The 27,772-nt window shown below is 39.6% G+C and overlaps 1 protein-coding gene across 1 annotated transcript in view; it reads right to left on the bottom strand.

Annotated features, from left to right (window-relative positions):
• Positions 1-6,861: 6,861 nt before the first annotated feature.
• The window catches only part of FAM204A (family with sequence similarity 204 member A), a 30,237-nt gene continuing 9,326 nt past the window's right edge, over positions 6,862-27,772 (bottom strand). Inside the window, exons 4-8 of the mRNA XM_060241543.1 lie at positions 26,900-26,936; positions 26,390-26,489; positions 23,712-23,801; positions 7,548-7,654; positions 6,862-7,201 (exon numbers count right to left, since the gene is read on the bottom strand). Of these exons, the coding sequence (XP_060097526.1) occupies positions 7,150-7,201; positions 7,548-7,654; positions 23,712-23,801; positions 26,390-26,489; positions 26,900-26,936 (386 nt within the window). The 3' untranslated portion in view covers positions 6,862-7,149. The remainder of the gene's footprint in view (positions 7,202-7,547; positions 7,655-23,711; positions 23,802-26,389; positions 26,490-26,899; positions 26,937-27,772) is intronic.

Genomic DNA, 27,772 nt, shown 5'->3' with positions numbered 1-27,772 from the left:
GTGAGGTGGTTGAGGGAGCGGATGTGGGTCTGAGACACCAGAAGAGCTAGGAGCAGAGGCTCTAGTCGAGGGGTGAGACTTGGCACATCATTCCCAAGAGGCCAGACCTTTGCTAGAGGTGGAGAGTGTGTTATATAGGGAAACTGTGAACTGAAACTGAGAGACTCAAGAAAGAAAAAGTTTGTGTAAAGCCTGAAACAACTGAGCAACGTGTTAGCCTGTGTAAATATCTCCCATATCCCCAAGTTAAAGACTTTGTGTTATAATAAATCTGTGGTTTGAGTTAAAGTTCTCAAGAGCCTATATTTTTGGGAAAAACAAACAAAGCTGCTGTGGTCCCCTATGAAGTGAAGTATATTTTCATCAGATAATAAAGTAAAATACCCCGAAGAGACTAAGAAAAAGAGATCCAGTGAAGGAATCTCTTCTTGTGTCTGCCCATCCCCCGTGGCTGTGGTAGTTCTCTTAGGAGGAGCCATTTCTGAGAGGAATTTTTCACAGAACTGTCTTAATTCCTTTACTGCAGTGTCCCTCTACTTTCTGTATGTCCTAGTGACACTTATTTTTGGGTTTTTCTTCGAAATCCCAACGCTAACAACCAATTATCCAGCACCCGCCTCACGGCTTCACTGGATCTCTTTTTGGACTCTGCTGGAGAACTTACAGGGTCGATGAACCACGCTGTCAGCTTTAGATGAGGCACGTTGTGATGAAACACGTGTCAATCCTGGGCCGACAGAAGGTCCGGTTCCGCCGGAAACTGATAAAAAATCCCCCTCACTAATTGAAGCAGGATCGGGAACCAGTTCTGCCGAGACCACCACGGTGTCACTAGAATGCAGCGTGGCCTCTTTCTCGCAATTTTGTTGACAACCCTTGTCAGCAGAGGTGAAAACAGATATAGGAACCAATCGTTCCACGAGAACATCAGGCCGTCTCCCAATGACTCTGGATCCATGCCCCCCAGAACAGAACAGAGAACACTTCCGATTCCTGGCTGTGGCAAACACATCCACTTGAGGATACCCCCAGAGCTGAAACACAGGTTGAAGGAAGCGCCACTGCATCTCCCACTCGTGTGGAGATGCTGCTCCTCTGCTCAACGAGTCCGCCTGCAGATTGAGCACCCTTGGAAGGTACGCAGCCTTTATATAGATGCCATGCTCCAGACACTCCATCCACAGTTCTATTGCTAGCGCACAGAGCCTTCAAGAGACTGTCCCGCCCTGCCTGTTGACATAACAAAGGGCTGTAGTATTGTCTGTCAACAGAGCCACTGAATTCCCTGCTACTATGGGACGGAAAGACCGAAGGGCGAAATGAATTGCCAACAGTCCCAGATAGTTTATGTGGCAACGAGTCAACTGTGGAGGACAAGGGCCCCACACACACAGAGAATCTATGTGAGCACCCCAGCCCCACAAAAACGCATCTGTGGTGATCGTAACTGTCATTACAGGTAGATGGAAGGGGGCTCCCTGACAGATGTTGTCTCTGGATTTCCACCATTGCAGGGTCCGGAGGATTGAGGGTGGAATTGTGAACCTCTTCCAAGATGAGTCCCGTAAAGGCTGAAACTGTCTGAGAAAACATAGTTGAAGACCCCTCATTCTCAATTTTGCAAACAGCAGCATGTTTGTAGTCACTGCCATCAGCCCCAGCATCCGCTGCAGCTGCTGTGCCCCATTTCTGACATTGGAAAAGATGGATGAGATTGATAATGTTCATCGCTCCCTGCTGAGGCAGAAAAGCGCGGTGAAGGCTTGTGTCCAGCAAGGCCCCTATAAACTGAACTGTCTGTGATGGTGTAAGATGAGACTTTGTCATGTTGACCTGCAGACCTAAGGTGTGAAGAAGATGAAGAGTAGTTGCAATATGGCCGGATAGACGTTCTTCCGACTCCACCACAAGGAGCCAGTCGTCGATATACAGAAAGACGACTATACCTTGAAGCCGGAGATGTGCGGCTACAACACTCATCATCTTGGTGAACACCCGTGGTGCAGTGCACAGGCCGAATGCAAGGGCTTTGTAATGAAAATGGTTGGAACCTATTGCAAAACGAAGGAAATGCCTGTACAAAGGACGGATGCTGACATGGAAGTAGGCATCCTTGAGATCCAACGTTGCCATCCAGTCCCCTTGGTTGATGAGGGGAAAGATTGTTTGCAGGGTGGACATCCTGAATTTCTGGTACACAATAAACTTGTTCAGATTTTGAAGGTCCATAATTGGTCTCAATCCCCTATCCCGTTTGGGAACCAGGAAATAACGAGAATAGAACCCCCCCATTCTGGCCTCTACTGGGACCGGTTCTATGGCTTGTTTCTGCAAGAGGTTGCTCACCTCTGCCAGCAGAAGTGGGGAGGGGTGTGTGGTGACAATCACTGACTGAGTTGGAACCTGAACAAAGTCTATCTTGTATCCTTCTCCTATGATGGAAAGAGCCCACTTGTCTGTGGAGATGGACTCCCAAGCTGGAAGATATTGACGGAGGCAGATATGTGACGAAGGAGGGGCGGCAATGCGTGCTACAGAAAAGTCAAAGGCCCTCCTTCTGTGGGCGAGCACCCTTAGATTTGCTGGTGGTTTGAGATGCTGAAGCAAATCTGTTCTTGTTATTTCCCCTATAGGGAGACCTACTCTCTGGTTGCGAAGAGCGAGGTCTCCATGGCTGGTTGGGAGAGAATTTCTGGTAGGGCCTCTTGGGCCAAGATTTATGCCATTGCTTAGGCTTACCAGCCCTAGAGGAAGCCGGGACACTCAGGTTTCTTGAGATCTTTAGGCTTTTGTCCATCTCTTGAAGGACGCTGTCGGTGGTGAATTAAAAAGACCTTCACCCTCGAAAGGCAGGTCTTCAATATAGGCCCTGGTGTCAGGCTGAAGAGCTGTAGACCTTAGCCAAGAGTGACGATGCAGGGAAATGGCAGAAGTGATGGTTTTGGCCGATACATCCACCATGTGCTTTGCTGTAGCCAGTTGTTGCTTAGCCACAGCAAAGCCCTCCTTTTGCAGCTTCTTAAATGAAGATCGCTTCTCCTCACTCAAGGAAGACAATAGCAGTGTAAGTTGTTCCCAAATAGAGTATTGGTAGCGAGCCATGCACGCAGCATAATTGGTGACCTTTACTCCCAATGCTCCAGCTGAATAGAATTTTCTGCCCGCATTGTCTAATTTCTTGCCCTCTTTGTCAGGTGGAGAAGAATGGGTCTTACGCACCTTAGAGGATGAGGAGACCACCACCGAGTTGGGCTTGGGGTGGGCGAACAAAAACTCAGCTCTGGAGAAGACTCCACTGTCCTGTCAGGGTCATTGGTACCGACCTCAGAGTCCGATGACGAGGAGTCTCTTCTCACCGAGTGCTCAGAAAGTATCGGGGTCGAAGCTCACTCAGGTGACTGCAGCGACACCGACGAGCGCACTAGCACTTCCTCCACCTGCTCTCTGCGTCGCTTGGGAGGGATCAACATCGATGCACAATGCGTGGAGTGATGTGAAACCCTCGAGAAATGCAAGGCTTCCGACCGCTGATCCCATTCAGGGAAGTCACGTGGCGGGTACCACTGGTATGGCGGGTACGGATAACCATAGGAACAGGGCCACTGATGTTGATCTCACAGCAGAGGTGGCGGGAAACATTGAACCATAGCAGCCGGTTCAAGCTCTCTCTGTCCCACAGTCGGTGGAAGAGGCGCCAGGGGTTCGTTCGGTGCCGAAGCCTTGATCTCCGATACCGAACCACTGTTGCTCCGACAATGTGATCCCGACCTCGATGAATGGGTGCGCTGGGTCAGGTCTATCTTGTGCTCAGATCCCGACAGACGGATTGGCTGCGAACCTCTGTTTCTCGACCCCGAAGGACTCCGTGGACGTGGAGACACCAGGATCTTCCAGGGTGGAGCAGCTTGTGTCGATACTGAAGCATCCTGAGAAGGAGAAGGAGTGCGGGAAAGTCTGTTCTTCCGCTTCTCCTTCAACTTATTCTTCAGGAGGGACTATCGGGTCCCCGAATCGTCCTGACGTTTCTTGGCCAGAGTCACCACTAACCCTTCACATGGTCGTTTTGTGGGTCGGCTTTGCTTGGTCGGCATATCAGTCTGCACCGGTGACAATGGATCAACCGATGCAACCGCCAGGGCCTGGGTGGCTTCCCCCATCGATACCGACGGCCCCTTTGCCATTTTCAGTGGACAAAGAGCCGATTCTATGAGTGCCGCCGATAGCCCTGCCCAGTTTTTGCGGGTCTGCTTCAAGAAACTCAAGCAATGCGGGCACGAGTCGACTCGGTATCCCTTGCCCAGACACAATAAGCAGAGGGAGTGACCGTCAGGAGGTGCAATTTTGCTATCACACTTGCGGCAACCTTTAAAAAAAACCCAACGCCTTTCCATGGGCACCGGAACCCACACAGAACGATTTCTGAGGGAATGGGGGGAAAATAAAGCCCTGAAGGGCAAGTCCAACAAAAGTCTTTTTTTTTTAACAACAACAACAACACTTAACTACTAAGTAAGAAAACAACAAACGGGCTATATAACAATGAGAAAATCCAAAGGATTACCAATACCGACCGGAGCAATTGAAAGGAGATCCTATCAACGCGGCGGTCAAAAAGGAACTGGCGGGATCTGCGCGCTGGCTCCAGTAAGCATGCATACTGGGACGCCTGCACATGCCCACTGGTGCCGAGTGTGAAAAATCCCAGGCTTTTTAGGTACCGATTCGGGGGATCGGCGCAGGCACTATATCCCATGAATGTGAAGCACAGAGACCACGAAGAAGATCCAACCAAAATGTTGTTACTGGTGGGGAGAAGGTTTGACCCAGGAACTGGGGTATCAACTGTTATGGATGGGGTTACACTTTTCCCTAAAGGAGCAGGCTTGCATTTTCAGGGATACAGCAGGATATGGTCCTCCTGTTGAACAACAGCTGGCAGCAGTAGCCACAGGTACATTTCAACAGCTTCAGTTAGTAAGCCAATTGCAGCCTTTTCTGGGCAAAAAATATCTTCACTGTGATGCATGCCCCAATAACATCTATATTAGATTACTATAATGCACTATGTGAGGCTGCCCTAGAAAACTGTTCAGAATTTACAGTTGGCTCAGAATGCTGTGGCCTTAATATTGACTGGAGTGGGTCAAAGGGACCATATCACTCGTTTTGTTCCATGTAGTGAGGCTCCCAAGTTGCTTCCAATTCATGGTGCTGGTATTAACCTTACAGCCCCATATGGCTTGAAGCCAGTATACTTCTCAGCAGGGCTTTTTTGTAGCAGGAACTCCTTTTCATATTAGGATATACCCCCCTGATGTAGCCAATCCTCCAAGAGATTACGGGGCTCTTCTTATGGGGCCTACTGTAAGTTCTTGGGAGGATTGGCTACATAAGGGGTGTGTGTAGCCTAATATGCAAAGGAGTTCCTGCAATAAAAAAGCCCTGCTTCTTAGCCCATATGAACCCACTTGCTCACTGTAGTCATCTTTGGAGGCCCTGCTTCATGTGCCTTTGTCGTCTGAGGTTGGACAGGTAGCAGCCTGAGAAAGGGCCTCTATCATTGTCTTGTGCTAGTGGGCAAAGACTTTTTAGTTTGCCTGATGTTCCCCACTGTTATTGACCCTCTCTTGACTGTATGGTTTTTCTATACATATTACTGAATTGTTTAAATATTTTTATATATTTTTTATTTTAAATGCTTTAAAATCTCAAGTGTTTGAATGTTTTGATGTTTACTGCGTTGGGGACTCTATGTGGGTAGAAAGGTAACAGAAAACATTTTAAATAAATTAAAATAGCTTAAGTTGCAACATTCTATGCATAAAGAAAATGAAGACAGAACCAGAAATCTTGTACACAATAGTTTGGATCTAGTGATGTGCAAGTGGAAATATAAACATCACAGTTCTGCTTGCATAAGGCCTCATAAAACTAGCAGTTCATTATATCTTAGTACCCAATGATGAACAAGACCTTGCATAAGTAAGAACATCAGCAGGGATACAACACATTTGACTTCGTGCAAGCAGCTACTATAGTCTTTTGTGTGTGTTTTCATTTGTGCAAGAGCTCTAGCACAACTTGAAATTTTGGATTCTGGATCCAACCACTACATCTAAGCATTTGCTTTTATGGTTAAGACCACTTGTTATTCTATGACTCTCACAAGTGGGACAAATAATAGATCTATGTTGTTTGATAAAATATGTATTTATAAAGGAAGGAAGATAGACAATACTGAACTTCCTCTCCTAAATGTGCAAAAATATTTCCCCATATAGCCTGTGTACTTAGAATACAGGGTTTGCAGATTTATGGTGCAGTGGTAGAAACCTGTTTAGTGGTGATTTATGGACTTTGCTGTGTATTTAACTACCAATGTAACTAATTACAGTTGACAATATTTCAAAGTCTCATCTTCATAAAATACTGTTTTCTACTGAGGGGAGAAGGGAGATAATCAAACAACCCCAGGGCTACTAAAGAAGAATGAATTATTCCATGTTAGGCTGAAAACTTGGGATGTCACAAACCCTGAAATTACCATTTATTGGCAGATTGTTTTAGTTCAAACTATTTGAACATAGTAAATCACCATAAAGTTAATCCAAGTCTTTGTTCTTGAAACAGTTAATCCTGATTCATAATAAGTAAAATTTACCACTTTAATCCAAACAAACTGGTGAGAGACATTTGCAGAAGCTTCTGTGGGAGCACTGTTCATTTGTTTAGTTTTGAGGAAATATTATGATTATATTTTCTCATTATTTCAAGACAGGCATTCCAAACATTGCATTTTACTTTAAATAAAGACTGTTTTTGATACTAATAAATACTTGAAAATAACTTTGTGTAAATTTATTCAAGATTACATTTTTAATAGGGCTGTAACAAACAAGAGACTTTAAATCTTGAGGATGTGTGAAAGGGAATAAAAGCTGGAAACATTTCCTGTGATGAAGATACAAGTTTTGAAATATTCCAGAGATACCTTCTGGAGTATGGAATGCAAACTTAAATTAGTCCACAGTGATCCATCCAGCTGCACAAATAATGGTAATGAAAAATATAATGCAAGTATTCTCAGTACTAACAAACCCTCTCCTTTATCTTTAAAATGCTCCCCCCCCCCTCCATCCAAGGCACAAACTACATGTATCCCATGTTGCTTTTTGTTTCCCATCTTTTCTTGGCTTCAAATCTGAAAAGAAATACAAACATATGTCAGTATCTACTGAAGTATACTTTGGGGAGTTTTCAATCAAATTTCATTTAGCAGCTATAACTAAACTGAAGCTGGGGTTTTAAATACTCTAATTAGAAAAGGCAAAGTATAAACATTTGAATAGCGTATTACTTGTAGTAAAGATTCTACATTAAACAGATGCACTACATAATGAAAAAAATTAAGGCCAACTTAAACAAATAAGGATTAGTACAAGCCAATCTGAAGGAAGAAAACGCTCAAAAGACTGAGTTAAATTCACTCAGACCTACTACTAGTTTAAAATAGAATAAAATAAGTAAAATAAAGGCCAACAACGCACCCCCAAGCAAGCTTCTTTTTCTTTTGGGCTTCTTGAGAGGCCTCTGTGTCTTGTTTTGTTTTTATGAAATTTCGGCAGGCAACAGCTTTGGCAATTTTCACACCAAGCTAAGGAAAGAACATATACAGGTGCAAACAGTAACAGAAATTAACAAAATGTAATGAAATTTCACTTGGCTAACATTTGTTCTGCCTCAAGCCACCACTGGGACTTGTCTGTGCATATTCCAATAAATTGGTGGAATGACGGTGAACCGGGCAAGCAAACTTTATTATTTGCTCAGTAACTGATACCCACCTGTTTGCCATTTAGTTACTTAACGCACATAATATGAAAAGAGCAGCAGGATAGACTTATGCAACATTAAAGTCAGCAACAGAAAATTAATTTTAGGACAGTCTGAAACAAGGCAAATGTGACATTTCAACAATAGCAATGCATTTCGCTGTTTCGTTTAAGCATGCATTTGGTTCGAAACTGGATGCATTATTTGACTGCACAGGCTTTATTAGCTGGATGTAACTTTTAAAAGGAGAGCTGGGGAGATGCTCCAAAAGGCTCAGAGTACTAATTCAACGTAATAAAATGAACAGCAAATATGACATTTGTAATTATTCATGATTTTATTATTTTATTTATTCGAAGTGTCAACACCAATTTAAATTTTACCAAAGATTAGATTACAGATCAATTTGCTTTAAAACTGTGATTTTCTCCATCAAGCATGCACAATATAACTAGCATGTTATGGAACAAATAATGATGGATTATATCTTTTCTAGAGGTGCAAACCAGAAAAATTTAACCCTACACCAAGCTTCAAAAGACACTTTCAAGAGTGTCATTGGGATCTGAATGACTCTAAGTGATTATTCATAACGGTTAAGATTTGCAGGGCCCACAGAAGAAGACTCCACATATGCAGGTGGGTGTGAAGAAAAGCCCCCTTACAGAACATCTTGATTACCAGTTTGGTTGCCAGAGCACCCGGAGAAGTGACTCGGACACGTCTAGCCAGAGAGTGTGGGTAAACCTATCCAGGGGCAAAAGGGACTTATACAGTACAAGCAGCCATAACGCTACAAAGGCACTCTAGACCGGTACAAGAGTGCCCACCAGGAGAACGGAATGTTTTCTGTCATTCCATATGACAGCCATCTCAGCACTGGAGCAGAGGAAACTGCGCCGCCAGGAGCTATCCAGGCGAACAGTTATGAAGTTCTGACCATGGAATCCACCGTGGAGGGCTAACACCACACGCAGCCATTTTCCTACCAGGCTTAACTCCATTCCAGTGAAGCGAACGGCTCACGTACACACCAGATGTCACCTATGCCTGCAAGCAACCTACCCACCCCAGGAATGGTTAATCATCCAACCGCCACTTTCTTTGTTCAATGGAACTCTAGACAAAGACTGCTGCCCAGGAGAAGACAGAAGAAGAGGAAGACCATCTTTAGCCAGAGCCAAGTTCCTTTGTATAAACTGGGTGTTACCTAGGCCATGATTTGATTCTCTATTGTCACCCTTTAGATAAGTCCAATAGTCCTAAGCATCTCCCCACCCAAGTAATCTCTCCATTCTTCTCCCCAACTGTCACTTTGGAGCCTCCCCCTGGTCCGTTTCAACCTGAAAGTTCTCTCAGGTATCCAGGAAAGTCCATTGGCCAAGAGCAAGCACCCAGTTAGGTGCCACCAATGAACTTTTTATTGGTTGTTGCAGTAGTCCAGCCCTTATGGTCACTGCGAAACCTCCCCCTTTTCATGAGGTCACGCACCAGCTGACCACCTTCCTCCTCCCTCGTACCTCCCATCCCCTAAAGGCTCAAGGGAGTCCTTATAATCTGTGGTCTAGCTACCCACAGGTGTGCTTCTATCAGTATCCCAACTTCCACTGCATAGATCCATCCCCGATTCCTGATCAGTTTCGGGTCCTTTCTCCCAATTCCTCGCTTGTCGCCATTGGAGCCTTCCTTGAAGACTACGATAGGTAAATATCGCCCTATTTGTCTACCCATGTGTTCCCCTATCTCTCTATCTATGTTTCCTAGGACTGAATGTGTGCTTTGATGAGTATTTTACCTTGTATGGAAGCCTATATTTTTCTTAATAAATTATAATTGTTTTACTTAATAAGAGTCCCTAATATTTTAAGCATTACTTTTCTGGATGTGTTAATCCTGTATACACAAAGGAAAAAGATCCTGAGTGTGCCAGGTGCCCACCTGACAATTCCCTAACCTCGTTTTGAGGGCATTTTGGCTTACATGGGCTTCAGCGGTCCATTCAAGTTACTGACAGGACTCTAGGATAACCTTTGTAATGGTCCATGATGCAATGAAAGAAGCCGCAATGGGACCAGAGGATTAAGAAAATACTGATTCACCTGTGGACTCTCTTCAGACTATGGTGGAGGTTCCTGAGATTTCAGTTAATTATAGCTTCAAGCTATTTTAAAAAGAGTCTTAAGATCTCAAATGAAAATTCTAGGTGGCCCAAATAAGGGCACTAGCAATAAAGAACAATTCCTGTAATATTTCCAATTAAACACAGAACTGGCATTACACTGCTTTTGCTAATTATTTCAGTGGATGCTGGTATGTTTCTGATATATTCACAATACCAAGCAGAGCTACACCACTTTAAGTCCACTGACCTCAATGGATTTAGAAGTGTATAGCTCTACTTAGGATCACATTGTTAGACTACTGACTAGCAAAACTTATACAAACACAACTAGTAGTTATTTTGCTGTCCCTAAGCAGAGCAAAAACTACATTAATTAGTACAAATAACTTTTTTGTTAGAACTCTACAATGAGACACAAATACACCATTTTAAAATAAAGTACAAGACTTAGTTTTGTGTCACATACATTGAATAGGAGACCTCCTGAAACTACAGGTCATGCTGTCTACTTTCAAAGAGTTATTATAGGAAAGAAGAGAGTCTCTCCTAAGGGAGTAAGAAAAGCAGAGAAATGGATTTCCTTGGAGGATCTTTTCCCCAGTTCCACTGTTGACAATGGCAAAGTAAGGGAAGATTACATATGAATACAGGATCAATGGAAATCCTCAGGAGGGAGTACCCTTCTTCTCTCCACATAACCACTGAGTGTGTCTATTGAAATGTAGGCATTCTTGCATCTCCCATGCACTTGCCTGCATGCAACTGGGTGCCTTCTGATTTGATATACATTTTAAGACCAAAAAGGAAACACATATAGGTAACTATGACATTTATAACTATGATGCTTATAATTAGTGAAGACTACTACCTACTACTGTTCAAACTGTACCATGACACTCCAGTAATAACTCCTCCTTGTAAATAGTGCGGGGGGCGGGCAGTGGCACTTGACTGCCTAGCTCCTTGTGTATTCACTGTCCAAATTACAAAGTTTAGTTGAGGCTTCAGGCTTTACTATAAGCATGTCATTCACAAAAAGAAGAATGATGAGAGCAAGCAATTTGGAGAATAATATGACTGTCAATGCATCTAACACCACAAAGGTACTTCCATTCTGTCCATCTGTACATTGAGAGAGAAAAATTAATTCACTGTGGTCCTATCACTCTCTTCTGAAATGTACGCTACAAAAATTGATGTTCTGAGTACATGCAGCTGATGGACCAAACTTGAGCTTTATTCCAGTGGCTGCAGTTATTTAGTTGATGCATACATCTGACCTTTATCATTTCCTTTGGTGTCAAGGACCGTTTCACACATACACCAGTTATTTACACCCAAAGCTCAACAAATATTAAACACAATGGGTAGTCTCTGCTTGTACCAACTATGTGCATTGAAGTTGCAGTTCATGAACACTAAAAATCTATAATGTTGGCATCACAAGTTATCTCTTACCATTGTGGCTTGCTAGTGCTCTGACATTTTAGTTAGGTAAAACATCTCCCAAATTGTAAGACATCCTGTGACAGTCATTCAAACCTCACCCAATCATCATTCATTCATAGAAATAAATAGACTAAACAGAGCTAAATGAAGTAATAATTCATGAATATAGAGTAGAAATCTGTTAAAAGCATCAACTACACTCTACCCACTAAACAGATAATTATATGAGGGCTCCATATTTGTACTAATACAATGAGACAGGAAATCAGGTATGGGCATGGATAATAATTTTAAGCCATAGGGAGCAGATGACTTCTATATTACAAATAGGAATTAAATTGTCCCTTTATGAATGCCACCATCATATATATAATGCCTATATATATAATACTTCAAGCCTGTCCTTACCAATGTTCCCTCTAAGCTGCAGAGTCTTTTGAGCAAAAATTCTACTTTGTGAGCTACTAGTATGAAAGTTGTGAGCTACTGCATAAATTATTGTGCCCTGGGGCCATTTTTCCTGAGCTAAGACAAAAATGTGTAAGCTGGAGGCTAAAAATCCATGAGCTAGCTCACGCTAACTCAGTTTAAAGGGAACATTGGTCCTTACCCAGAGTATGATATCTTCTATTAGCGATGGAGTGGTTTACAATTGTTTGCCTTCCACCAAATCTGAGTTCAGAGTACTCTGGATTGCTGCTTCATGATTCCTATGGCCTTGGCAAAATAGGTCTCTAAAACAGGTAAAAATAATCCACATTGTTGCAATATTTATGTGCCTATGTATAGGCTGCAGAGAATACAAGATGCTACTTTTCAGGGACTGATGCACTGTGGACAATTTAACACAACCATGCCTGGTTCAGTTTAAACACTGCTTTCCCACCCACACCCTTATACCCCAAAAGAAGTCACTTGAAGTCTTGGTCAACAGTTTTACATTAAAAAAAAGGTCTTGGGTCATCAGATAATACAACAAAATGAAATGCTGGTAAGAAGCAATAAAATATGAATAAAAATATATACAACAATTTCTTGTGTAGTCAAAATATCAGCATTTTCCATATAGAACATCCAATATTTTGCTGCATTTTAATTAAGGTGTCTAAACATTATCACAAAGAACTGCAAATTGGTCAGAGCACACAGTAAGGAAAATTAAGCTCTAAAGGCTTTTTATCACCACATTTCAGGAACCAAGGGTGTAAAATGTTCTAATTTGGGATATATTAAAAGCCATAAAAGGTCTTTCAAAAAGATTAATGGTACTTTGCTTGGATTTAAGATAAGGGCTTTAGCTGGTTGGAAAAGCAGGGCCCTGGCTAGACCCTTGAGGCATTCATCTTTACAGCCACTTGGAAGATTTGTAAAAGCGTCTGCATAACCTCAAGCAAACGCACTGCGACATTTTTGTAAAAAAAAAATTCCTTTCAATTTTATATGTTTAAAGTGTGTAAATCATATTGGGAAGTAATGTAGATATAATGGTACATCCTTGTAACGTAGTACAGATTTTTAAAAGACAAACTTTTAAATTAAGTTTGTTTTCTAGGAGGCAAAAATCAGTTTATTGACGTTTACAGATGATCATTTCAAATATCTTACTCTTGCAGCTTAAAACAGCATAACTGCATACTTGTTATCCATGATTTTTCATTAAAAATTACAGCCATCAAGGATATCTTAACAAATTACTGAATTTTCTCTTTCTAAGCAGTATAAAGGTACTTATTAAAAAAATACCAATTATCATACTTCAACTTTTTTGTGCAATAACAGGTTTCTATGAAAAATATTTATGCTATTTGCTTTTGTTCTTTAATTAAATGAAAACAGATGTTTTCTGAAGTAAAGCGGAACCATTACTGAAGTACTTAAAGTGCTAAGGTCTTTAATTTTTATATCAGTTTGGTCTACAATTCCTGATTGTCTTTACTCAAGCTCAACATTAATGTCAAGCAAGTTACCTAGGAGACGAAAGAGATCAAAGAGACAAAACCCCCTCAAATGTCTGATTAATCAAGCCTGCAAACAGCTTATTTCTTTTAGCCTGCATGCAAGTATGAAAATGAGATTCAGGGAGCCGTACATTGTGCAGATTTGTTCATTCTTATCAGAACAAAGCCAGCGGCAGCTTATTTCATGGATCATTGGCACTGTCATCAGTGCTACACAGAACGGGTGACAGCTCCTCATTTTGAGGCTTGAACAAAATTAGCAAAAAGTCGGCACAAATTAGCCTCTCATCTTTTTAGTAATATGACATTATTCATTTACTTTTTATCCAATTTTTAATTTTTTCCTTGTCAGCTATCCCTTTCTAGTGTTTCTTGCACAGCATCATAAACGCCGTTTTTAAATTAAAAAAAAACCACACCAAGAAACAGCTGAAGTTGAAATAGTAAATAAAGTTGGAATAGCAAGAGGAAATATATTCTCTCATCCTAGTTGCAAAATATACTTACTGTAGCTTTCAAAAAGTGGAATTTACATGAAATATTTGATTCCAAATATTATATATAAGGGTGTCAGTTTGTCTCCCTCCCCACCCCCCCACCCCCTATAGCCCTTGAAATCTACTGGGGATGTTCTCCTAGAGGTGTCATTCATGCACCAAATTAGAATGTCAAGAGTACATGAGCGAAGTAGCTCAGTGGTAACTCCCAGGCTGTGGAACCCACTCCTTGTGGAAGTTTGTTTGCGTCCAAGCCTGGATTACTTCCCATTTAGCAGCCAATGGCTGATACCTCTGTTAGCTGCATATTGGTTTTAATGTGCTTTATTACAATATATCATGGTTGGGTTTATAAATAGTTGTGCTTTACATTTGGGGTATCACCTTGAGCCCCTGGGTTAGCGGAATAAAATTCCAAAACAGATAAAGATTTCAAAGACCTGTTGTAAAATACATATTCTCTAGGATATGAATAATGAGACAGAACATTCAAGACTAGATTCAGAAATGTCATATGTTGGTATGTTCTATAAAAGGCTAAACCCAAGGGGTTTTAATAGAACATCTCTATTCTAACAAGTCCTGAAGCATCTTGCGGTCTATCAGAGAAACCAAACAGCCTTTTAATACTATATTACAGTTTCTCATCAAATATGAATCCAGTTATTTCAGGTTCTGCCCGTAGCAATGATTTTCCCCTTTTATGTTATGGAATGTTATCCAGTGCTGATGTATATTAGCTATATAAAGCAAACAAGAATATTGAGTGGATTCTGAAGTGAGAATGATCTTCTGTCAATGATTTTTTCAACTACCAGTGTGAAAGACTTTGCTAGGTTTCCACTGCTGGATATTAAACCATCAAATTTTGTGTAGACAACACCATTGTGTAGCATGGATACAAAAATTATTCTTATATTTAAGCTTTGTTTTAGATTTAAATATTTACATGCAAGAAACTTCCTCCATTCATAAAAAGCATTAAAAATTAACTATAAGCTGTTAGATGTTTTACACAGTCGCCTTGTAAGAAAGGCTGTTTTAAAAAAAGAACTGTAGTACTGTTTTCAGCAATTTCTTTATCTCTGTTCTTCTAAGTAAGAAAGCTTATTAACAAGCTTTGAACTTAAAATCACATTTACAATAATGTGCCATCAACAGTTTTATAAGCTAATTAGAAAAAAAGATTAATTAATGACTGGCTGCTAATAAAATGGCAATCATGAAGAAAGAAACCAAGGGTGCTAAGCTTCAACTACCACCAATTAAGAGCTAATTACAAACAAATTATATATGTGTTTTGCTGTGGGCTTTAATTTACTAAAATGGTTTTAATTAAAAGAGAAAACATGCTGATTAATTGAACTGCAGAAAAAAATCTACAGTATAAACTGTGCTTTGTCTCTTTAATTAGACTTGTAACATCTGAAATCTTTTTAAAGGTTTTTTTAAAAAGAAGATATACATAATTAAGAGAGCATATGAATATAATCCTAGGTGATAACCTTTACTATATGACAGGAGGTTAAGAGAAAACAACCTCAATCAGAAGAGAAACTGAGAAACACCTTCACTATGATGGAGAAAGAAGTAACAAATAAAATGGGATTGGCTCTGCTTTTCCCCCTATAACCTAAACATTTACAGGCATATAGAATTTATTAATACTTTTTCATCATAATATGTTTCAAGTACTTTGAGCCATGACACAGCACTCTATGACAATACAGTTCTCATATTCTGAATGGTTTGTGTTTATATTAAATAACCTGACAAGAGGTTCTACTGCACAAGTACTAATAAAATGAATCACTGCCATTGATTTTCAGCAGTACTATTGTGGATAAACACCCAGACTGTGCTCCATCCATTAAGTGGACAAAAGAATCTCACTGAGACTATATTGGTTGATCTTGATAATGTTCCCCCCTAAAACAGTTTAATGCATAAACTTTAATAATTACTCTTATACACTTAATGTGCAATTAAGCTGTTGCAGCAATTCAGGATTCTATATCATGCAACATTTTAAAGCGTATTTTGACAGGAAAATATAATATGGTCAGAGCCTTGTCTCTGTTACTGCCCTCTGGTTAATGGCTGTTAAGACAGTTTAGCACTCTGTGAGAACAGCAGCTGTTGAAAGTCACAAACTAGCTCAACAACTTCTAACATAAAGAACAGTGATGTTGCTGAAATCTGTAACCCCCAGATTCAGATTATGAACCCCAGTGGCTTATAATGCTTGCCTTCAATATGAGATGACCAGTATGGCTCAAGATTTTCAGCTGCCAGCAACAACTTATCCAATTGCTGCTGAGAGGGAAGTTCTCATTCATCTTCAACACTGATAGAGCATAGGACACAGATGACAAATGCCACAGAAACTATTAGGCACCCTAGAAAATTCCCAGGATCCTGGGTACCTGGGATTCAAGTTGCCAGAGAGGGGACATTGCTAAGTAAGCCAGTTTAGGATCTTTTGAGGAAGTGAATTTTAAAGCCCCAGTGTGCTCTTTATTAACATCATGAGGAATGCAGTAGGTTTCTGAATCTGGCTTGAGAAGGCAGAAGAAATTTTCAGGGCCAAGACAGTTAATTTATCACCAATTAAGGATTCTGAGAATGCCTTTTGCCTTTGGCTTTTAAGTACATAAAGGTGGGGACAAGCAACAAAATGCTAGGGATTGATTTTTAGGTTGCCCAAGGCTGGTTGCAAGACAAGAACAGTACCAACTTTGCAGCAGCTATCCCTAGGCAAATAAAACTCACTTTCCCCCCTTTTCTAGCCATCCTAAGGGCTCTAACAGTGTGCCAGCTGGGGTAAGGGCCAATTTAGATGTGATGCTTTGAATGAGTCAGCTCCCTGTCCCTAGGTTTAGCCAAATTATTTTGATGCATGCTCTAGACCTGTGCTCAGAATTAGAAAGACAGCAACAGATAACCATTGAAATTTCAGCAAGAGAACACACCACTTCAATAAAAGATTTTTAAAAATTAAATAGGAAACTCTGAAATATCTCAAAGAGACAGACTCAATGACTGGTTACGGATTTTGTTAAATGTTCAATATTACCTATGTTGTTCAATGTTATCGGGATTGTAATATAAATTTCTGCAGCTCATCACTCATGAATCATTCACAAGAGATGAGCATTACCCCCCTCCTTCTTCCAGAGCTCTAAAAATGCTCATAACGGTTACTGAGGAATTACAAATGCTTCATTAGATACCTTGGGAAATGCAGTTGCAGGGTTCTCAATGGCTCTGATAGGGATTCAATGCCATGAACCCCACTCCATTTTCTCAGACGCTCAGGTAAATGCATCCTGTCTGCAAACATCTCAAGCTAATGTCAGTGTTGTTAAGAAGAATGGAAAGTGTAGTTGCTAATGCTTTCCAATTCACCTCCTAGTTATCATACACCACATATTTTATAATAATATTAAAATATAACTTCTGGAGGAAGACTAACAGCCAGGGTTTTTTTTTTTTTTACTGACATAAAAAAGCATTTTTAAAATGGCTACATTGTTTAAGTTAACCAAAGAATCATCAAATGATATATCAAGCTATAACCTGTCCATAAAATGTGCCCCAAATAGCTTTTGAAGACATATCACATGGTACTTCCTCATTTCTCAGCACATCTAATACTAAAATGCCAAATAAAGCAGTGGAAATGAAATTTTTGTCAATATTTTTTTCTGAAATGATTGTCAAGAGGTCTATATTATTTAAGTAACATAAGAAAAGCCATTTTGGATCAGGCCAATGGCCCATCCAGTTCAACACTCTGTGTCACACAGTGGCCAAAAAACCCAAATGCCATCACTGTGCCCCCCCCCCGCAAGCACTAAGAATATAGAGCATCACTGCCCTAGACAGAGAGTTCCAACAATAAGCTGTAGCTAATAGCCACTGATGGACCTCTGCTCCATATGTTTATCCAATCCCCTCTTGAAGCTGTCTATGCTTGTAGCCACCACCACCTCCTGTGGCAGTGAATTCCATGTGTTAATCAACCTTTGGGTGAAGAAGTACTTCCTTTTATCCGTTTTAACCTGACTGCTCAGCAATTTCATTGAATGCCCACGAGTTCTTGTATTGTGAGAAAGGGAGAAAAGTACTTCTTTCTCTACCTTCTCTATCCCATGCATAATCTTGTAAACCTCTATCATGTCACCTCTCAGTTGACATTTCTCCAAGCTAGAGACCCCAAGCGTTTTAACCTTTCTTCATAGGGGAAGTGTTCCAACCCTTTAATCATTCTAGTTGCCCCTTTTTGGACTTTTTCCAATGCTATAATATCTTTTTTGAGGTGTGGTGACCAGAATTGTACACAGTATTTCAAATGAGGCTGCACCATCTATTTATACAGGGGCTGTACTCCTGACAATATAAAGAAATAGCAACGCAACTGTGGCATTGGCATGTATTTCTACATTTGAGAAAAATCAAAGCTAACAGTCATAAAGAAGACTGACAATCCTGATTTCTGATAACAAAGATATAATGGATATATTTGAATTATTAAATATTTATACTACATGACTTTCCAAAAGGACAAAATATTTATTACTAGATAGATACTAGATATTGATCTAATTTTAGAGGGGGGTTTTTTGCCATAGTTTTCTTCCCAAGTATTTTCTACCCTATGCATTTCTAAATGAAACTAAGAGGCTGAATTACAAGACATCAACTGGAGAATGGCATCTCAAAGACAGTTAGATTCAAGTCCAGAAGCATCTTAGAGGTCAAAAAGATTTGTAGGGAATGAGCTTTCAGGCATCAAAGCTCCCTTTCTCAGACACATGATGAAGGGAGCTCTGACTCTTTAAACTTATACCTTGAAACTTTTGATGATCTCTAAGGTGCTCCTAGACCCGAATTTAACAGTTCTACTGCAGACCAACATGGCTACCTACTGAAACTATTCCAAGGATAGTAGAAAGCACTTTAAAGTCTAACAAAATTTGTGGCAGGGTATGAACTTTTGCAGATCTTTAAGGTGCTACTGGAGTCTTGCTCTTTTCTACTGCTACAGACAGACTGATGTGGCCATCTTGATCCATCTAAAGGATGAATATGATTTAAAAAAAAATTAAGGATGCTTCTCAATGCACTGCTCATGAATCCTGGTAATTTTATGGTCATCAGTTGTTTTCCATCCCACAAGACTCCCAAAAGTAAGGTGCAAAGAACTCTGATCACCATTTCTGTGACTTCTATTTCTATTTCCAGCCAATCACTGGCAAGCACTAATAAAGCTATAATTGTTAAACATAAAAGGGCTCTCCAGTTATCACAATCACATGTACTGGAAGCCTGCTGACTGCATATATTGGAAGTATGTATCTGTGATCCTCCAGTGTGCACAGCTGCCATTTTGTCTTAAAGGTGCAATGCATAGATTTTGCCTACTCCAAACCCTTATTTATCAGGGTTCTGGACTGCATGTGCTGAAGTCCATATAAAGTCCAGACACCTTGGAATTTTCACAATTCAAAATAATATCAAAAGTAACAGAGAGAACTTCACACTTGTAAAAATTTGGTACATAGCAGTTCAAACACAAACCATATCCAGGTCTACAGATATCAAACAGTTTCTAAAAGCACACTTGGCATCAACAAAATGACAAGTGTCTGCAGATCATCTCAGCAATGCCAAAGCACAACAATCTGTACACAAATGCAATGTGCAACAAGTGTGCTTCATTCTGAAATTGTTTCAAGAATATATACATCTCTCATTTAACTAAGTCTCTTTACATCCTCCTCTTATTCTAAGGCAATCTGATTCCAATAAAAATAGTTCTTCCTGTGGCATAATGATAGCATACTGACAGATGTGTTTTGGCATTCCCTAGCCCAGGGGTCCTCAACCTACGGCCCGCGGGCCAGATGCGGCCCGCTGAGGACGTTTATGCGGCCCGCCGGGTTATGGCAAAATCAGACCGGAAGTGACGTTTGACCTAAACTTGCGTTAGCAACGCACACTTCCGGCACTGGGCTGAGGCGGCGGAGACAGAGTGTGAGGTGATACCGAGGTGAGGTGAGTTCCCAGGCCAGGGTGTGTGGTGTGGGGAAGGGAGAGAGATGCAGAAGACGGAGAACTGACGGCCCGCGGCCTTGTACAGTAACGGCAGTCCGGCCCTCCAACAGTCTGAGGGACAGTGAACTGGCCCCCTATTTAAAAAGGTTGAGGACCCCTGCCCTAGCCTTTCAGGGCATGTCTTCATAGGCCTTCTTAGTAATCTATTTTTGGCTTTATTTCCCCCCTAAATACTGATGCTACTCTATCAATTTCACAGGTTTTTAAATGTTATACATCAAAAATTAGTTTCTTATTAGTTACTTATTAAGAAAGAAAACAGCTTTAAGAACTCTCGGATCTATGCCTCAAAGCAAAGGCTTTATCAGCAGGTTCCAGTTACCGTCTCTTGAAAAAGAAAATACCCCAGATTAAAAAACTATACACCTGATTTCCAAAGAACACCCATCCACTGAACACAGAGTCTATTTTACTCTAAAACAACTTAACACAGGTACATTAAAATACATTCGTGTTGTATTGTCCACATTTAGTACTGTATTTAACATGAAAAAACAAATGGAGATAGGTTATATGGATAGGTTCTCTTTGACAAGATTTTTGGGCTAACATGTGGATGGTTTTCTTCTCTGCAAGGACTTGATGTAAAATGAAAAACAAGGAAGATGTCTACAAGGAATCTTGCCCAGTATTAAACACACTCTGCTACACTCCTGAAGATTAAGAATTTCAAGTGAATGAAGGAGGGAGTAACCCAACCTCTTCCCTAAATGCACACTTCAAGATAGGAAAACTAGAAGAATTCCATACTTCCTCCAAAGAGTTTGATGTAGTGTTCCACAGTTGAGAGAGGATTTAATTTGCTTCACTGATACCTTTCACTTACCTTTCTCCCCAAAGCAATTGACATTGTTTCCCTCTTCTCCATTTTACCCTTACAAAAACACTATGAATTAGGTAAGACAAAGAGTATATGACTGGTCCAAGTTCACCCAGCAACCTTCCATGGCACAGTGATGATTCAAACCTGGGTCTCCATGACCCTAGCCTGGGGGTGGCCAAAGTTGCTTGAATGATTAAAGGTTTGGAACACTTTCCCTATGAAGAAAGGTCAAAACGCTTGGGGCTCTTTAGCTTGGAGAAACGACTGTGGGGTGACATGATAGAGGTTTACAAGATTACGCATGGGATGGAGAAAGTAGAGAAAGAAGTACTTTTCTCCCTTTCTCACAATACAAGAACTCGTGGGCATTCGATGAAATTGCTGAGCAGTCAGGTTAAAACGGATAAAAGGAAGTACTTCTTCAGCCAAAGGGTGATTAATACGTGGAATTCACTGCCACAGGAGGTAGTGGCGGCTACAAGCATAGCCAGCTTCAAGAGGGGATTGGATAAAAATATGGAGCAGAGGTCCATCAGTGGCTATTAGCCACAGTATATATATATGTGTGTGTGTGTGTATGTATGTATGTATGTATATATGTGTGTATGTGTGTGTATATATACATATATGTGTATATATGTATGTGTGTGTGTGTATATATACACATACACATATATATTGGCCATTGGCCTGATCCAACATGGCTTCTCTTATGTTCTTATGTGTAATGTAAGAACCGCACAGAGTAAATGTCAGATGTTTGAGAGCTGCAAGACATGAACATCTGATGTTTGAAAGCAGGCAGGCAGGAAGGAAAACAGATGAGAGGGAAGGGGAGGGGGTGGAAAGCAACTAACTTTAAATGAATTCTCCAAGCCACCAGCTGGCTTGGCGAAGTGATTTAAAGAGAAAAATGCTTTTTCCAAGTTGGCAAAACAGGATGGTTGGGGCTTTGAAAGCCATACAATATGTGTGAAAGAGCCACATGTGGCTCCTGAGCCACAGTTTAGCCACCCCTGCCCTAGCCTGACAATAACCACTATACCACACTGTTCCTCACTATGGAAATTTTCAGTCTTGAGAAAGAGAATGCCAGAGTAGGCAAAGCAGGAAAGTAGGAGGGGAGGCCTCCCAAAGCTGAGCAAGTAAGACTTCAGCATGATGAGAATGAAAGCACATGGCTGAAAACCTATACCCCAAATGAGTGGGAGAAAGAAGGGAAGGGCCTCCTCACTATCACATGTTGTGACATATCCTGTGGTGGCTGGGGGTGGGGTGAGGAGAGAAAGGCCAACTGTATTCTGGACTGAAGAATGTCCAGACCCCCACTTTGGTCTCTTAAATTCTTTAAACTCCAGTCACTCACAATCAAATAAAAAGGGGTACATAAGATTTGATCTAAGGATTGGTAGCGTGTAAGCTTGATATTCCCTAAGATTTATTCCACCCTCCCCCCCCCACCCAAAAAAAAAATTTCAAAACAATGGCAGTCAGAACAAAAGGATGCATAATATTTCACATACAAAAAAAATCTAAAATAAAAAATGCTATTACTAGCTACCACTTGGAATGTTAGGTTGTATGAATATGTCAATATTTATGCTTCATAGCTCAAGTCTTATTTCAGAAATGAGACTGTCGGTAAGGAAAGGAATTATCTTCTTAAAAGAGAGAGATACTGATTGTATTCCAATATTTTCAAGAATATCAATCAATAAATATAATGCTTTAACTGACAAAGTTCTTAGGTGTCTAAGTCCTGAAGCAACCAAAGTTATCCAGAGGTTCATCCCAAGCAGAGCTCCCAAGCAGCATAACATTCTCCAAGACAATATTTTAAAAGTATTTGGGTTACATTCTTAGAATAACATCTTTAAATTGAAATAAAATAAAAATACAATGAAATATATTTCCAATTTCTTTTATGACTGAATCAACAAGACAGTATCTTCTGGCTAATCAACCAAACTAAAGCATTAAAGCAGTTTGCTTTCAACTTGCAAGAAGTTAATATATAGTACAAGCACCAAAGAACTTTGGCCCTTAATCAGTGGTTTGCAGCCAGAGATCCTTTATGAGCTATGCTGCCTGGGCAGCCATGTAAGGTGGCTGTATAGCCCATCATCTGGAAGAACATTCTAAGTGCCTGTTCATACATCTTTATTTAAACTGTATATTTTGTATGTAAGTTGCTTTGAGTCTCACTGTGGAAAGGGTATATATGCTTAAATAAATAAATATAAAAGGATTTTGTGAAAGTCACTGGTAAGCTACTAGTGTTGCTACAAACTACACTAGAAGGATATATTAATATACATGTAAAGAATGACTTTTGCAGAGCTTCCTTTCAATTCTGGCAATGCTAATTTAATACTAGTATCTGAGTTTATTCCACTTTTCATATTCCTACCCACAAAATTGTTCTTTACAAGCAACACTAGTCATTCTTTCCTCCTTCCACCCTCTCTTGAAGCTTAAAATAATGCAGGACAGCACAGCGTATAATATTTTTGGGGGAGGATATTTCTGTACTTTCTGTATTTTTGTACCTCCCAAACAGAGACAATCTGATGGACCAACAGTAAACAAAGTAGTGATGTTTGGCAAATGCTACTGGATCAACTTCTTTAATGAAATCAGATTCCCACTTCCCTTCAGTATGCTCATCAGATTGAATCTCAGTCTACAGGACTTCCATTGAAAAGTCTGAGGAGATTCATACTTTTAATTTTTAAAAAATATTCTCTGCATTGCTCAGATATAAAAAATATTGATATTCAACTATAATAATAGCCCATTTCTAGCAATATGCCTGAAAGGACTATTTCCTGAACGGACTACGAGAACCAGAGAAACTACCTAAACATATTTGTTAACCATTCAATAAAGATTTATAAATATCAACTTACCTCTCGAGTAGCTAATCTGTCACTTAGTTCCTCAGCCTGTGCAGTATCTCCATCAGCTAAGGCTTTGTCTATACTGATTTCAAGGCCAGACTGGAAAAAAAGTTAAATAATAACGCTCCCACTAGAATACCAACTAAACATTGTAAACACATGCTCAAGGATATCATATTCAAAAGAATATTCCCTTACATAGCTTTAATTTCCATGTATAACAAATCACACACAGAATATTTTAATGGACAATATCATTAACTACTCACAGAATGGTTGTTTGAGGACAAATTGTTGTATTAGTTCCACCTTATGTGTTGGATAAATAGTGTCATTTTAAAAAATTACATGGACTAGTTTACGCCTGTCAGAGTAAAATTTTATCTCAATATCTGACTTATCAGTTCCATCCCTGGAGCTTCCCTGAATAAAATGTGATGTGTATGTGTCAAATAATATGAAGAATGCCAATTACCACTCTGTCTTTTCAGTTCTTTGATCTTATCTTTATCCAAAAAAAATTCTGGCACGGTGCCCCTCCACTACTTCACTACATTACTGATTCCAAGCCTGCAGACAGTCAAATGTAAAAGAAGACTACATTTTTAATCTTTTGAAACAAGCAATAAGAAGAAGCCCTAATAACATGGGCAAATCCTAGCTTGTCTCGAGTTAACATTTACAAATGAACGACCACTAATGAATGCAATAATAATAATGTAATAGATTTCTGAGTTCATCTCTAGTGAACACTACCCTTGTAATATATATGAAGGAACAGAAAAAAAGGAAATTGAATGATGATTACAAGTTGATATTGTGTCAAGATTTTATTAGAAAAATGTCATCTTCCAATTAAAAAGAACAGTTCACTGGAACTAAGTTTTTGCTTTAGATATAAGCATTTTTACATATTTTCATTTGTTTTATTATTTTAGGCAAAAAAGAAATAGATAATTTATTATTAGCTGTTAAGAAATATTAATAAGCAGATAACACACAGGAACCTGTGTCAAAGAGGAACAGAAAAGAAATAAATGCACACCTAAAAGCAAAAAAAAAAAGACTAGTATTGTAGCAGTAACAGAAAATCTTAGTCGATAGTGCCAAAAAAGTTTATGATGCATTTAAAAAATATGCTGAACTAAGACATGAAGGCATTAATGCAAACAGCCAATAATGTCTGTTGCAAACTCTACTTTGTTTCAAGGTGGTAATCTTTTTATATTTTTGTAAATTTAATCCAGCTCTAGGCCAGTTCCCAAAACATTTAAACCTAAACTGAAATCTCTACTAAAACAATACGTGTATGTCTATGAACTGTGACTGCTTTATTTTATAGAGTAATTTTTAATGCACTTTTTAATCACTTTTCAACCTTAGAAGGTCTCCAAGCAACTTACAAAATGGAAGTACTAACATTAATCAGTAACCACCATCATACAGGACCTGGGATAAAGACTGGAAAGCAAAACTGACCAGAGTGGTTTCAAAGCCTGCTTCTGCTCAAGGATTTATAGCAGGGGTGAAGAACTCATTTGTTACAAGGGCCGGATCTGATGTAAATGGGGCTTTGTGGGGCCAGGCCATGCATGTTATAAAAAGATAATGCCAGGTAGCAGAGATGTAAACTTTATAAACAATACAGACAAACACAATTAAAGATATTATTTTACTTAACATTCAAGCATGCTTAAAACTCTTGTAATATCTTGTTTTAAAAGTGGGGGAATAGTGGGATTTTGCAATGTAGTTTTAAAAATAAAACATCAAGAAAAAGCACAAGGATCACAGCAGAAATTAAAAATATCAATTATAAGCTCTAAACCTAGGAAAACATGAAATGGCTGGCTGTTGTATACTTCTCTCCTACTCCCACCCCCCGTCTACTCAAATTGGCAATGGCTCTCCACTGTAATATCCACTTTGGCTGTGAGTTTCCAAGTTAGAGTACTCACTAGGCACCAATTCTTAGGTCCACTCAGCAGAGAGAAGATGCCTCAAAGCATCAACCCTTTATTTGCAAGGAGACAACTCCAGGAAGCAACAGCTTCAACTGGCCATACCAATGCTGGAAAATGAAACTACCCGAGCTCCCCTCCATTGCAACACAAAGTTCCAAGGAAAATGCAGAATGGATTTTCCATTAAGGTCTCTGGGCCCAGATAGACTACTCCCAGAGTAATCTATCTGGGTGCAGAGACCTTAATGGAAAATCCATTCTGCATTTTCTTTGCAGCTTTACAAGCCCAGAAGAGCTTCCTGCTGAAGCAGGAAAAGACAAGGTAGAAGGAGCTGAGAACTTCGGCCGCCTCGGAGCTTCAAAGGGTGAAGACAGGAGGGAAGGAGGGGGGAGAAAAGAGCTTCAGGCCTGATTAAAGCCCAGGGTGGGCCAGTTGCGTCCCATGGGCCATAAGTATAGATGTATAGAATCAAGGCTCTGAACAGATACATAAGAAAGATCATATTCCTAAAACAATAAAACAGTTTTTCACATGGTCTTGTTGTATATGATTCCTCAGGAACAACAAAGTGAACAAGATTCTCTGTACAGAGTAGGCAAATATATTCATACTAATGGGTAAAAGTATACAATTACTTATCATTAAAAGATCTGATTAAAGTACGGCTTTTTTGTCCTTTGAAAAACAGTGCATTTAAATGAAGAACTCTGTATAATAAATCACCTTTGGAGCACCTTCCTTGCTTGCAGGTGACTCAAATCTATCATTGATTCCAAAATACTGAGTGAGCTCTCTCAACCGGCTTTCATTTGTGGTTTGTTGACTACAAAGGAGAACACAAAGCTGTATGAAACGCTTACTTTAAAAATGCTGACGTTAAAATATAAATTAAAATATTCTTCATTATACTAGCTTTGAATCTAAAAAGGCTCATTCTACAAGTATACTTGGAAAATATTACACATTGCTATATTATCATGGTGTTTTTTTATTCTTGTTCCATTGATATGGCTAAAATGTGAATGTGACTAATCTATGTCCATATTTACGTTTAGCAACAAAACAAAAAATGTACACAGTTTAGTTTTGAAAATAAGTTACCTGAATGGCCAAACTGAATGTTTGAGTATACATAAAATATTAACTAACCTCGCAAACAAATCAACCTAAAGGCACTCAAAAGGCAAACCACTTTAAACTTCATTTTAAATAATTATAACAATTCCAAAATACCTCTTATCTTCTTCTTTATTATTTGTTTTCAATTTAACTGGAAAAGGGAAACACATACATTAACTTTAGTGAGAAATATCAATGAAAATGCATACAAAAGACTTAGGAACTCAATGTGGTGTACCTCAGCATGGCAGCCAATGAGCACTGCTTCCCTCTTCTTTCTCCACTTTTACATGGAGGCACTACACCAGTTTGTTCTGAGAAAATATCCTATATGTGCTTCCCATAATTCAAAATGTGCTTACTACTAGGCACATGGGGGGCTATATAAAGATGAATACCTACACAGATAGGGTCAAGCCCTTACTATTCTAACCATATCTAAATAGTTCTATAATTGGAATTCATACCATTTAACTCTTTTATACTAAACCTAACTATATAATGTGCACTGATCACTGTCCACATGTACTGAAAGATAAGCATTGTGAAATCCCACTCTGTTACCGTACCCTTCTGCATACAAGAAAGAAAACTGAAAAATGAGTGAGACCTGTTTGGGAATCAGTGTCCTCACACCGACTGGTGGAGACAAGCACTTTTAAGAAAGGTGGTTTTGGGGACAGAATTCTGGAAAGCCAAACCAGCTGTACATCTAGAGAACATAAATGTTAGTTCAAATGCCACCATAAAAGTCATTAATTATTTAGATCTTCAATTGCCTTGCAATCAAAATACACAAGAGAGTCCCTGAAGTTCAATTAGCAGACTGTGAGAGACCTGATCTTGAAATTAACCCCCAGCTTAGTCATAGATTTATTTTCATAAGAAAGTCATTCTCTCTCATGACTTCAGTTCTCCAATAAAACTAGAAGAAATGACTTATCTTATGCAGTCACTGAAACAATAAATGACAAACCAGGAAAAGCA

This window comes from Heteronotia binoei, chromosome 6 (assembly GCF_032191835.1).
Source record: "Heteronotia binoei isolate CCM8104 ecotype False Entrance Well chromosome 6, APGP_CSIRO_Hbin_v1, whole genome shotgun sequence".
NCBI lineage: Eukaryota > Metazoa > Chordata > Lepidosauria > Squamata > Gekkonidae > Heteronotia > Heteronotia binoei.
The sequence above is the reverse complement of the archived record's forward strand: the minus strand, read 5'-3'. Positions and strand labels throughout refer to the sequence as shown.